Here is a 12,184-nt window from a genome sequence, read left to right as displayed (position 1 = left end):
CAGCCTCATCTCAGACCCCACACCATTTTTGTTGCCTTTCTTTGGACCACCTCTAGCTTATCTTTATCCTTTCCGAGTTATGGCCTCCAGAACTGAACACAAACGAGGCCTTTCCAAAGATCTGCACAGAGGTATTATCAGCTCTTTTTTCTGCTGGTTGCACCTCTCCATAAGCATCCTAGCATCCTTCTGGCTCTGGCTATTGCCTTATCACAGATTTTGAGATACTATTACCCCAAGATAATAGTCTTGGTCAGTGCACATCAGCTTTTCACCCTCCCATTGTGTATTGGCCCCTCAGATTTCTACATCCCAAATGCATGCATCCACTCGATGTCTCTAGTCCCAGCCCTTGGGTAGTCAGCTGCAGAGGGACAAATCATTCATGACAGTATCTCTCCCAGAGTTTGTATGGACGTTGTCGTCCCTTAGGCACAAGGGGGGGGGGGGGGGGGCTAGATTAGGTAAGAGCAGGGCAGATGTAGTTGGCTTTTGCAAGGGAAGGTTGTGTTGCATTTTTGGCCTGTTCCATTCCTGGCAGGCAGAATCGCCTGCTCAGGGTGGTCAGGAAGGGACTGTGTACCTTTTCAACCTACAAAAAGAGGAGGTTGCAGCCCCCAGAGGGAGAAGAGATCCTGTTTCAAGTTGTATTTTTACACCATTGAGGAAAGGGAGATTTTTCTGGCCCCTTCCTTTCCCCTGAACTGGAGGCTTTGGTAGCTGTTTCCAGTACAGGTCTTTCCTCCTGGAAGGTCAGTTGCTGTCTTTTGAATAGGAATTATCAAGGGAGAAACATCAGGAGACCCCCAACTGTAGTTTCCACTCATACAGGACACTGCCAGGTGAAGTTTAGGATTCAACGTGGACCTCAGGTACTGTCGGAAGAGATCTGGTCACTGTTAGAATTCCCCAGCCACCTTGGGATAATCATCTTTCCTTACCATGGAGGATACCCATGTTCCAAGCAGGGCCAGTGCAAGGGTATTAGGTGCCCTAGACAAACCTTCTGCCTTGCGCCCCCCCTGCCCCTCCCTTCCAGTCCAGGCCCCGGCTCTGGTCCTGACCTCATTCACTCAGACCGGCCTCCTCTCTTACAGACACTTAGGTTCCTTATCTCATTCACACATGCACCCTTACACAGGCTCCCTCCCTCTCTCTCACTAACACACAATCCCTCTCACTCACACACACACAAACAGAGGCACCGCTCGTGATCCACCAAGACTCTGCTTCTCTTGGACGCGAGCAGGATGGGCGCTGCTCACGGCCCACTGAATCTTTGCCGCTCACAGCCCACCGAGTCTCTACTCCTCTCGGCCATGAGTGGGATGGGCTCCGCTCACAGCCCTACATGACTGCTCTTTGCCACCCACTAATGGCTGGCGCCCTAGGCAACCGTCTAGTTTGCCTATTGAGACGCGCTGGCCCTGGTTCCAAGCCCCTGCCTGGAGGGACATTTCCACAAAATTAGAGGGCGTTTGAGTCCCGTCTCCTGTAAATCTGGAAGCACTGGAAGTGTCTGGACACTTTGTTTTGCAGCTATTGATTCTCTTACAAGGAATTACAGTAAATTGTAATTTGAACCACCCTCCAGTGAGTCCTGCCTGGTTTGTAAGTGTGCCTGCCCCAAAGAGCTATGGTAAAACACACACAGGAGAACATCACTGCCTGAGCCAAGAAGGTTAGTCTTCACCCCCCACAGAAAGGACCCCCACCCTGGGGACTCAGGAAAGGGGAATGAGAAATGTGAGGACAGCCCCTGTTATAAATTCTTTTATGGCCCTTCAGGATATGTGCCATTCTCCGAGACAGGGTCAAACAACTCTGCTTTTTTTGCATTGATTCTTAATTTCCAAGCATTCAGACATTCCTTAAGCTTTCTTAAATCTCTTCTTATTCTGTCTACTCTCTCAGGGGTGTCTACTCTATTGCATATCAGGTGTCATCAGTGAAAAGACAAACTTCTCCTTCTAACCCCTCCATATTATTGCTTGCAAAAATATTGAATAGAAATGGCCCCAGAACCCTCTGAGGCACTCTACCAGCACCTTCCTTTTGTCAGATAAAATTCCATTTAACAGCTCTCTGTTGTCTATCACTCAACCAGTTTCTAATCAAGTCTACTACCTTGAGATCCATCCCTAGGCTGCTCAGTTAATTAATAAGCCTCCTATGCAGGACAGTATCAAATGATTTGCTGAAATCCAAGTAAAGCACATCCAGTATAGGCACACTTGATCTAATTCTCTAGTCACCTAATCGAAAAAATCAATCAGACGATTGACCTGATCTGCCACTGGTAAAAATCATGTTGCCTTGGATCTTGCAACCCACTAGATTGTAGGTAGTCCACTATCCTTACCTGCAGAACTACCATTAATTTCTGCCCCCACTGAGTTGAGACTAACTGGCCTGTAGTTTCTGCCCTTCTCCAGCCCCAATTGATCAACTCCCATCTCCAAAGATCCTTGGAACAGATCCTCCAGTGGAAATGCCAGAACATCTCTAAGTTCCATTACCATTGTAGGATACAGCCCATCTGGCCCCATGGCTTTGTCCACTTTCATTTTTAGTAGTCCCATGTAAACACTCTCTATTGTATCTACCTCGTTCAAATATGTACAGGTCTCAGAAATATTTCTTTAGCATCTCTTCTTTTTCCTTGTGGTTCTCCACACATTGCTCCTCAACGCCATTCAGTCTTTCACTGACAAAAGTAAAAAAAAAGTCTTGTTAACTTGCTTTATCTCTTTAGTTATCTTTTCTTCCACGTGCGCTTTTGCTGTCCTGATTTCTTTCCTTGTCTTCTTTAGCTTTGCCAGATACTCTTCCCTGTGTTCTCCTTTTTGAGATCCTTTATACTTTTTTAATGCTGATCTTTTCTTCCATACTTTTTCAGTCAGCTCTTGGAGAACCATACCGGTTTCCTTTTCTTTTTAATTTGCTTTCCAGACATAAAGATTTGTTGCCATTATGATAGCTACTTTTAGTTTAACCCATTGTTCTTCCACTTTATCCACTTGCTCTCATCCTGCCATTGCCTGCTAAAGGTACTTGCCCATTTTACCAAAATCAACATTTTTGAAATTCAGGGCTTTGAGTTTGTATGACTCCTCTCTTCCATGGTCAGTCTTTATACACGTTTGTACGTATATGTAGATCCTAAAAACATGGCCCTGTCAGAATCCTCATGCACAGCATGACATGTCCTGAAAATCTGGTATGGATAGGAAGCCAGATAGAAAAGGTTATTAGGGATGCACACATACATAGAGATGCCCATACAGATAGACAAATAAGCCTTCTTCCCTTTTGAAATTAAACTAAAAGTATCTATTGATCTTAGACAACAGAACAATACATTATATGTCATATTTAGTGAAATGTATTAGTTTTATCTCTTTTGAATCAATAAAATATATTTAATTTTACCTTATTAAAATGCAGTATCCCCCTATGAAGATGCTCTTTCCAATGTGTTGTTGCTACACCTACCACGTTAGTGAATTCTATAATGCTATCTACTATATCATTGATTTCTAATATGTTGTACTCACCTTAGGTGAATTCCTAAAAGAAACATAAATCTTGATTAAACATGTAAATGTACAAGTAAATACCATTACCACTATTATTAACTGGAAGTATGAAGTATAATGTTCCAGATACCTGCATGTTTGTAAGTTATAGAGTGTGGAAGGGATGTATTGTGCTTGTCTGCCACATACGGTATGTATTTAGCAAGCCAGTAGACAAAACCATGAAATATGTTTTGGGGATTACATAAAGCAGTGGAAAATAATGAAGGCACAACAATCTTTCTACTAGAACATAAGAACATGCCATACTGGGTCAGACCAAGGGTCCATCAAGCCCAGCATCCTGTTTCCAATAGTGGCCAATCCAGGCCATAAGAACCTGGCAAGTACCCAAAAAGAACCTGGCAAGTTTAGTGTGTAAGCACTGCAGTACAGATGTATTGTGAAGTCATCAGACATTTGTTGTTCCTTAATGCTGAAGCATGTACAAACTGTGGGATCCTGGGTGTGGTTGTACCATTTAGCTTTGATAACATGTGGGTCAAAATGCTGGATTTCTGAAGCTCATATAAGGAGCAGGGAAAGCATGCAAAGGCATTATTTTGGGAGTACCTTCCAACATAGATTAGTACAAGGGAGTTAAGGGGTTCTTACATTAATGCTTAGTACATACTATGGTTCGGCATGGTTTTCCCTCTTGTAGCAGCATGTTTCACTTGTTGCAACCTTGGAGAAAGTGTATGCATGTGGCGGGGGTAGGGGGGGGAGGTGTCTTTTGTCTGTCTGTGTCTTTGAGTGTGTGTGTGATTATGTGTATGTGGTCTTTAGCAGGACAATGATCTTATGAGAGGCTTTTATGGGTTGTGGAATGTTGGCAAGCACCCATTTCAAACTCCTCCCCCTCCCCTCCCCCATAACTTGTTCTAGAGCAAAACTGAAGCTTTATCCCAATTTTCTCAGTTACCACAAAACATTCTGGGGTAAAATCAAACTTTAGAAAACAAGTAAGGAAGAATGGGCTGTATTCACATGAACATACATTTTGATGTATTTGCGTGTATAGGGATATGTATGTATGGGGAGGGTTGAGGATATACATGCATGGGGGAATCGGGAAGGTGTGGATGGTATATGGGGGCGTGAATGTGGTTGGGGATATAGGTTATGCATGCTGTGGGTTGTATGTGGGCAGGTAGGGGTGAAAGAGAGTGTGTGTGTGTGTATATAAAGTGAGACTGCAGGGGTGTTGTGGTGTGTGTGTGTGTGTGTGTTGAAACAGGTGCTGGTTGTAGTGGGCCCGTTGTTTCAGTGTTTTTCCCTGTCTTTCTCTGTCTGCCTTTCATGCACTGAGCCACATTGATGTGGGTAGGGAAGGAGGAAGCTCTTGAAATGAAGCCTCTAACTCCTTCCCATAGTAAGGAAGTTGGGATTTTTTTTGGGAGAGTTCATTGTCTGAAAATTCTGACAAATGTTCCTGGTTTTCAAACTCATCCAATTTTCTTCCAGTGAGCCAAATCTGGTGACTTTTTGTCCATTTTTGGAAAGGTATTTTGCCCTTGCCTGGACAGACGGACATATTAATTCTTTCTAACATTTCATATGATGAAAAGCATAATAAGGAATGAGATATTTACAATAGTTAGATTATTTAGAGCCTTAGTCAATAAAAAATAAATGTTTTTCTGAGCATACCATAGGGAAAGTCATTTTAATAAGGCCCTAAATTGGGTATTTGCTGCAATGTGAACATTCATTTCTCTTTGTTGTTTGGGAACTGCACAGGTATGACAGACAGAAACTGACTATAAAAGAAATTCGCAAGTGTCAGTATATCACTTGCATGAATCCTACTGCTGGAAGTTTTTCAATAAATCCACGTCTTCAGGTAACATGCTTTCCTTTCTATTTACAGCAAAGGTTTGTTTCTTTATAAAGTCATTTTCAATGATCAGGGTTTGTAAAACAGCTATATTTGAACACCTTTTTACTGTAAAATAAATCACTGCCTTTATTAAACACAGAATTCTGGAATCTGCTGGCAGATAACAGCTGTAAAGCCTATCTAGACTGCCTCTTTTCATTTCCGGTGTAATGCCATAGACCCTAGTTGATCTCTGGCTGTTCTCTCACTTCTTGGGAATTGGGGATCCTCTGTGATTATTCCTTGCTTTTGTTGAATTCATTTACTGTTTTTGTCTTCAACACCTCCAGTGGGAGATCATTCCATGTATCCGCCAGTATTTCCATGGAGAAATATCCTCTGAGGTTGTTTCTGAACCTGCTCCCTTCACACCTCTTAATCTGACCTCTTGTTCTAGAGCACGGGTTGCCAACTTGTGATTCAGAAACCACATACGACTCTTTCATGTGCAGAATGTGGCTCTTGCCCTCGTGTCCTTATGGCCACCGAGTGGCGCTGCAGAGGGGAGGAGCTGGAGCAGGAAACACAAACACAGCAAAACAAAGCAGAGAAGAGTATTTTTGCTCCCTGCCCCAGCCCCAGCCCCTTCACTTCTGTTCTTTCTGCAGTGGAACAAGGGGGAGAAGCTGGAGAAGGGAGCAGAGGCTTTTTTTCTGCTCATCCAAATGGCAGATGAAATTTAATGTGGATAAGTGCAAGGTGATGCATATAGGGAAAAATAACCCATGCTATAGTTACACAATGTTAGGTTCCATATAGAAACATAGAAACATAGAAATGACGGCAGAAGAAGACCAAATGGCCCATCCAGTCTGCCATTAGGTGCTACAACCCAAGAAAGAGATCTGGGCGTCATAGTGGATAACACATTGAAATAGTCGGTTCAGTGTGCTGTGGCAGTCAAAAAAGCAAACAGAATGTTGGGAATTATTAGAAAGGGAACGGTGAATAAAATAGAAAATGTCATAATGCCTCTGTATCGCTCCATGGTGAGACTGCACCTTGAATACTGTGTGCAATTCTGGTCGCCGCATCTCAAAAAAGATATAATTGCGATGGAGAAGGTACAGAGAAGGGCTACCAAAATGATAAGGGGAATGGAACAACTCCCCTATGAGGAAAGACTAAAGAGGTTAGGACTTTTCAGCTTGGAGAGGATGGCTGAGGGGGGGGGGGGGGGGGGGGGGGGGAGATATGATAGAGGTGTTTAAAATCATGAGAGGTCTAGAACGGATTAATGTGAATCGATTATTTACTCTTTCATTTAATAGAAAGTCTAGGGTGCACTCCATGAAGTTAGCATGTGGCACATTTAAAACTAATCGGAGAAAGTTCTTTTTCACTCAATGCACAATTAAACTCTAGAATTTGTTGCCAGAGGATGTGGTTAGTGCAGTTATTGTAGCTGGGTTTAAAAAAGGATTGGATAAGTTCTTGGAGGAGAAGTCCATTACTTGCTATTAATTAAGTTGACTTAGAAAATAGCCACTGTTATTACTAGCAACAGTAACATGGGATAGACTTAGTTTTTGGGAACTTGCCAGGTACTTGTAGCCTGGAGTAGCCACTGTTGGAGACTGGATGATGGGCTTGATGGACCTTTGTCTGACCCAGCATGGCATGTTCTTATGTTCTTGTGTTCTGCCCCTCCTCTCCTGTCCTCAGCTAGCAGCTATGGAGGACTGAAATGGTGGTAGGGGTGGGCAAGGCTGAAGCTGACAGGACAGCAAAGAAAAGCCATTCAGTTCCCTGCCCCAGCCTTCCCTATCCTGTTCGCCTCCCACTGCACCTGCTACCTGGAGCAGAAGGCTCTTTTACTGTCCAGAGGGGAGGAGCTGGAGTGGAATGCGGAGTTGCAGGAATACACAGTGAGGCTCCATTGTCCATCGGAGGTGAGCGTCCAGTTGCAGTGGTGGTTACAAGCGGATCATCTCAGGAAGGGGTTTTCCTTGGAGACACTGGACTAGTTAGTGCTAGGTACAGCAGATCACTGTGTTGTCAGGACCTGGGATTCAGCTAAAACAGCAGAGAGGAAGAGAGAGTCACCCAGAGCGCCATTCAGCCTGATTTGTGGTGAGGGAAAGGGGGTGAATGCTTGGGAGGTAAATATGGTGAGGGCTGTGAATGCCTCAGGGAAGATTGGTGCAAGAAAGGGTGGATGCTTCTGGCGGGACTGACAGGAAAAAAAGTGATTGTTGAGAGGATTGAGGAGGGGGTTGAATGCGGGGGGACAGCTCATGAAGATGCTGAATACAATAGGGAAATAAGGAGGGAATGAATGTCCTCTCCCTCCCCATCTCCCAGAAGTTGGCAGTGCAAATTGTACTGCCTGGAACTTTATCCCTTCCCAAAGTCCATGCTGCCACATGTTCTGCAACAGCTGTGAGGGGATTAGAGGGCGGGAAGCAGGGCTGGGATGGTGGTAGGGGGAAAGAACTGCATGAGAGCCATGTAGGAAAGGGGACTGCGTGGGAAATATTTTGGGGGAGTCAGGGGGACACAAAATCCAGCAATGTGGGTACAAGGTGTTACGGCTGTGGCTGCTGTGCTACCGCCTCACCACCAGGGGTCCCTCTAGTGCTGGCTTTCCTGACAGGCCCAGTCCATCTCCTATGTCCACTCTATGCTCTGGGTGTGCCCTTATAACCCTGCCTGACAGTTGCCTCGGTGCTTCGGCATCGAGCTCTCCTGGGCTCCCTGCTCTAGCCTGCCTTGTGTGGCCTTCGGGCCTTGCCTTGCGCGGCCTTCGGGCCTATCCTTGCCTTGCGCAGCCTTCAGGCCTATCCTTGCCTTGCCTTGCCTTGCGCGGCCTTCGGGCCTATCCTTGCCTTGCCTTGCGCGGCCTTCGGGCCTATCCTTGCCTTGCCTTGCGTGGCCTTTGGGCCTTCTTCCTTGATTTCCATACCTGGCCTACGGGCCTCCTGGGTGTGTGTGGCCTACGGGCCTTCTGACCTGCCTTGCTCCGCTTATGGTGTGTGGCCTACGGGCCTTCTGTGTGTGTGTGGCCTACGGGCCTTCTGACCTGCCTTGCCCCGTCTATGGTGTGTGGCCTACGGGCCTTCTGTGTGTGTGTGGCCTACGGGCCTTCTGACCTGCCTTGCCCCGTCTATGGTGTGTGGCCTACGGGCCTTCTGTGTGTGTGTGGTCCACGGGCTTTCTGACCTGCCTTGCCCCGCTATTGGTGTGTGGCCTACGGGCCTTCCGTGTGTGTGTGTGTGTGGCCTACGGGCCTTCTGACCTGCCTTGCCCCGTCTATGGTGTGTGGCCTACGGGCCTTCTGTGTGTGTGTGGCCTACGGGCCTTCTGACCTGCCTTGCCCCGCTATTGGTGTGTGGCCTACGGGCCTTCTGACCTGCCTTGCCCCGCTATTGGTGTGTGGCCTACGGGCCTTCTGTGTGTGTGTGGTCCACGGGCTTTCTGACCTGCCTTGCCCCGCTATTGGTGTGTGGCCTACGGGCCTTCCGTGTGTGTGTGTGTGGCCTACGGGCCTTCTGACCTGCCTTGCCCCGTCTATGGTGTGTGGCCTACGGGCCTTCTGTGTGTGTGTGGCCTACGGGCCTTCTGACCTGCCTTGCCCCGCTATTGGTGTGTGGCCTACGGGCCTTCCGTGTGTGTGTGGCCTACGGGCCTTCTGACCTGCCTTGCCCCGCTATTGGTGTGTGGCCTACGGGCCTTCTGTGTGTGTGTGGCCTACGGGCCTTCTGACCTGCCTTGCCCCGCTATTGGTGTGTGGCCTACGGGCCTTCCGTGTGTGTGTGTGTGTGGCCTACGGGCCTTCTGACCTGCCTTGCCCTGCTGACTGTGCCCTGACCCATCCTGTACTTAGACACTGCTACTTGCCGCCTGCCCTGACCCAGCCTGTACTTAGACACTGCCACTTGCCGCCTGCCCTGACCCAGCCTGTACTTAGACACTGCCACTTGCCGCCTGCCCTGACCCAGCCGGAACCCAGACTCTGATTCTTGCTGCCTGCCCTGACCCAGCCTGGAACCTGACACTGTTTCTAGCTTCCTGTCTCTCTCCACCTGGAGCCACCCTGCTGGGTGGTGTTCACGACTCCTGACCGGAGCCCAAGCGTAACACAAGGGGCTTGAAAGAACAGAAGGAAAGGCAGTAGAAAGGCACAGAAAAGCCAGAGTGGGAGGGTGTATGTGAAAGTAAGCCAGAGATGGTGATGGGTGGGGGGGGGAGGGACAAGAGCCAGAATGGCTCTTGTCCCTCCCCCCCCCCCCCTCTGCCCCATCCCCAGTGGGGATGGGGCAGAGGTGGTGATGAGGATGTATATGAGAGGTGGAGGTGGTGAAGAAGGAAGGACGAGTGACAGCCAGAAGTTGCAGCAGCAAGAGGGGTAGTGAGGATGAGTGTCAGAAAGCCATAGGTAATGAAGGAGGAGAGGGAGAGTAGCAGAGCCAGAAATGGTGATGGTTGGGACAAAAAGAATGAGAGCCAGTGATGTGATTAGGAAGGTGGGGAGGGTTTGATAGAGACTTACCCAAAAGAGGGGTGATAGGAGGGGGTGTATGTGAGATCCGGAAGGGGTAATGATTGAGGGTGTAGGAGAGGGAACAAGGGGGAGGGAAAAAGAGAAGGGTTGGGAGCTAGGGAAGGGGGGGTTTGGGGAAGACAGAAAAAGAGCATAAGGTAGGGGAGGGGAGAGAGGGCGAGGGCAGGGAAGGGGGGGGAAGAGAAGGTGACAGGGGCATACTTGTGCTAGGCAGAGGGTGAGGAGCATGGGGGGCAAAATAGCACACGAAGTGAAGCAAGAGGTGTTATGTTGAGGCCGCTGAGCTCCATTGTTGTTGTGGGGGCTGGAGATGCTATACTGTGGCTAAGGAGAGAGAGTCTGGTGAGGACAGGGTGAAAGAACTAAGAAAGAAAGACTAGTGATGACAGGATGGATGGACTGTGAGAGAAAGAGATGGCTGGGAGACAGGCAACAGGGCAGGAAGACTGACAGACACTGGTGGGAACAGGGTTGGGATTGAGAGAGAGGGAGAGACTTCTGGGAATAGGGTGACAGGACAGAGAGAGACTGGTAGGAACAGGATGGCAGGGCAAAGAGACTGGCAGGAATAGGATGGGAAAAGAGAGCGATACTGGTGGGGACCCGGTGGGGGGGGGGGGGGGAACTGAGAAAAGAGTCTGATGGGAGGATTGAAAGAAACTGGTGTGAACAGGATGATAGAGAAGAAGAAAAAGTAGACTGGAGAAGACAGGGTGAGGGGATTAGAGACAGAAATTGGTAGTAATGAGGGGGTCCTCATTGAAACCCTTTTCAAAAAACATGAGGCTGTCTGGTACAGTATCTTCTGATTCCATGGCTCATGGAGTGTGAAACGTTGTCCACCCCTGTTCTAGAGTATTCTTTCCTCTGAAAAAGATTTGCTTCTTAATCAATTTCTCTGTCATATCACCTTTGTTTCCCCTCTTCTCTGGGGTATACATATTTAGATCTTCAGGTCTCATCTGATGTGACTCAGCCCTTATTTCATATTCTCCACACCTTGTCATCTAAGGCAGTCCAATTAATTATGCTAGAGCTAACCTCTACCACCTCTGCTGGTAGGCAATTGCAAGCATTGTGATCTTCCTTTATGTTTCATGCAAGACACATACTTAATCCTCCAATACTTTTTCTCGTTCCACAATATCCTTTTTCAGATGGGGCGACCAGAACTTCACACAGTACTCAGGTGCAATTGCACCATTGATTGATAAAGAAGCATTATGATATCCTCTGTTTTATTTGTCTTATAGTTGAGATGTTGTGAGTATGACCCATGGAATGGTTTTTGGAAGGGGTGGCGCTGGTGGCAGTTGATAGTTAATGGTTATCCCGGGTGGTAAGGCTGGTGCTGGGGTGTAAATGTAGTTTTAGAATTGTTTGTGACTGGACTTTTTTGTCTGGTTTTTAATATGTGTAAAATGCTTTCATTGTAAATTTTTACTGGTTATGCAATATACATTTTTTAAATAAATAAATACATCATTTTCCAATCCTTTCCTAATAATACCTGTTTGCTTTTTTGACTGCTGCCATGCACTAAGCCGAGGATTTCTAAGTATTGTCCACAATGATTTCAAGATACGTTTCCTGGGTGGTGACATCTAATATGGAATCCAACATTGTGTACATATAGTTTGGATTATTCTTCCCTATATGCATCACTTTGCACTTGTTCACAGTAAAGTTTATCTGCCATTTAGATGCCCAGTCACTCAGTTTTGCAAAGTCCTCTTTCAATTCCTCATAAATGGCTAATGATTTGAGACTTTGAACAATTTTGTGACATCTGTAAATTTGATCACCTCACTCATCACTCCCTTTTCTACATCATTTATAAATATATTAAAAACCACAAGTCTCAGTACAGATCCCTGGGGCACTCAAATATTTACTTTTCTCCATCAGAGCCTGTGCTTCCATTAGATAAACTAAGCAGTCGCCTACAACACCAACCATTAAGGGGTGGCAAAATTGCCAATGCGAGCCCCTAGCAAGCAGCCAAAGACACAGAGGAAAGTAACCAAATGGGGCCACAAGCAGAACCCATCGTACTTGCAGTTGAAGATAGGCCCAGCGGGGCCATGAATGGATCCCATCCTGCTTATAGCTGAAAATTAGGAGAGAGGCCCATCTCACTCACATCTGAAGATAGGCCCAGCGAGACCACAAGTGGAGCTCATCCTGCTTGTGGCCAAAGATAGGCCCAGCAGGGCAGCA

At 47.0% G+C, this 12,184-nt stretch overlaps 1 protein-coding gene across 2 annotated transcripts in view; it reads left to right on the top strand.

Annotated features, from left to right (window-relative positions):
• Positions 1–12,184, top strand: part of LOC115093684 (dynein heavy chain 11, axonemal-like) — a 586,171-nt gene that overhangs the window by 203,011 nt on the left and 370,976 nt on the right. For both annotated transcript variants that reach the window (XM_029605802.1, XM_029605803.1), the window contains one exon: positions 5,322–5,424. In XM_029605802.1, the coding sequence (XP_029461662.1) occupies positions 5,322–5,424 (103 nt within the window). The remainder of the gene's footprint in view (positions 1–5,321; positions 5,425–12,184) is intronic.

The sequence above is a fragment of the Rhinatrema bivittatum genome, chromosome 6 (genome assembly GCF_901001135.1).
Source record: "Rhinatrema bivittatum chromosome 6, aRhiBiv1.1, whole genome shotgun sequence".
Taxonomy (NCBI): domain Eukaryota; kingdom Metazoa; phylum Chordata; class Amphibia; order Gymnophiona; family Rhinatrematidae; genus Rhinatrema; species Rhinatrema bivittatum.
Note: the sequence above shows the minus strand (reverse complement) of the source record. Positions and strands in the feature narration are given on the sequence as shown.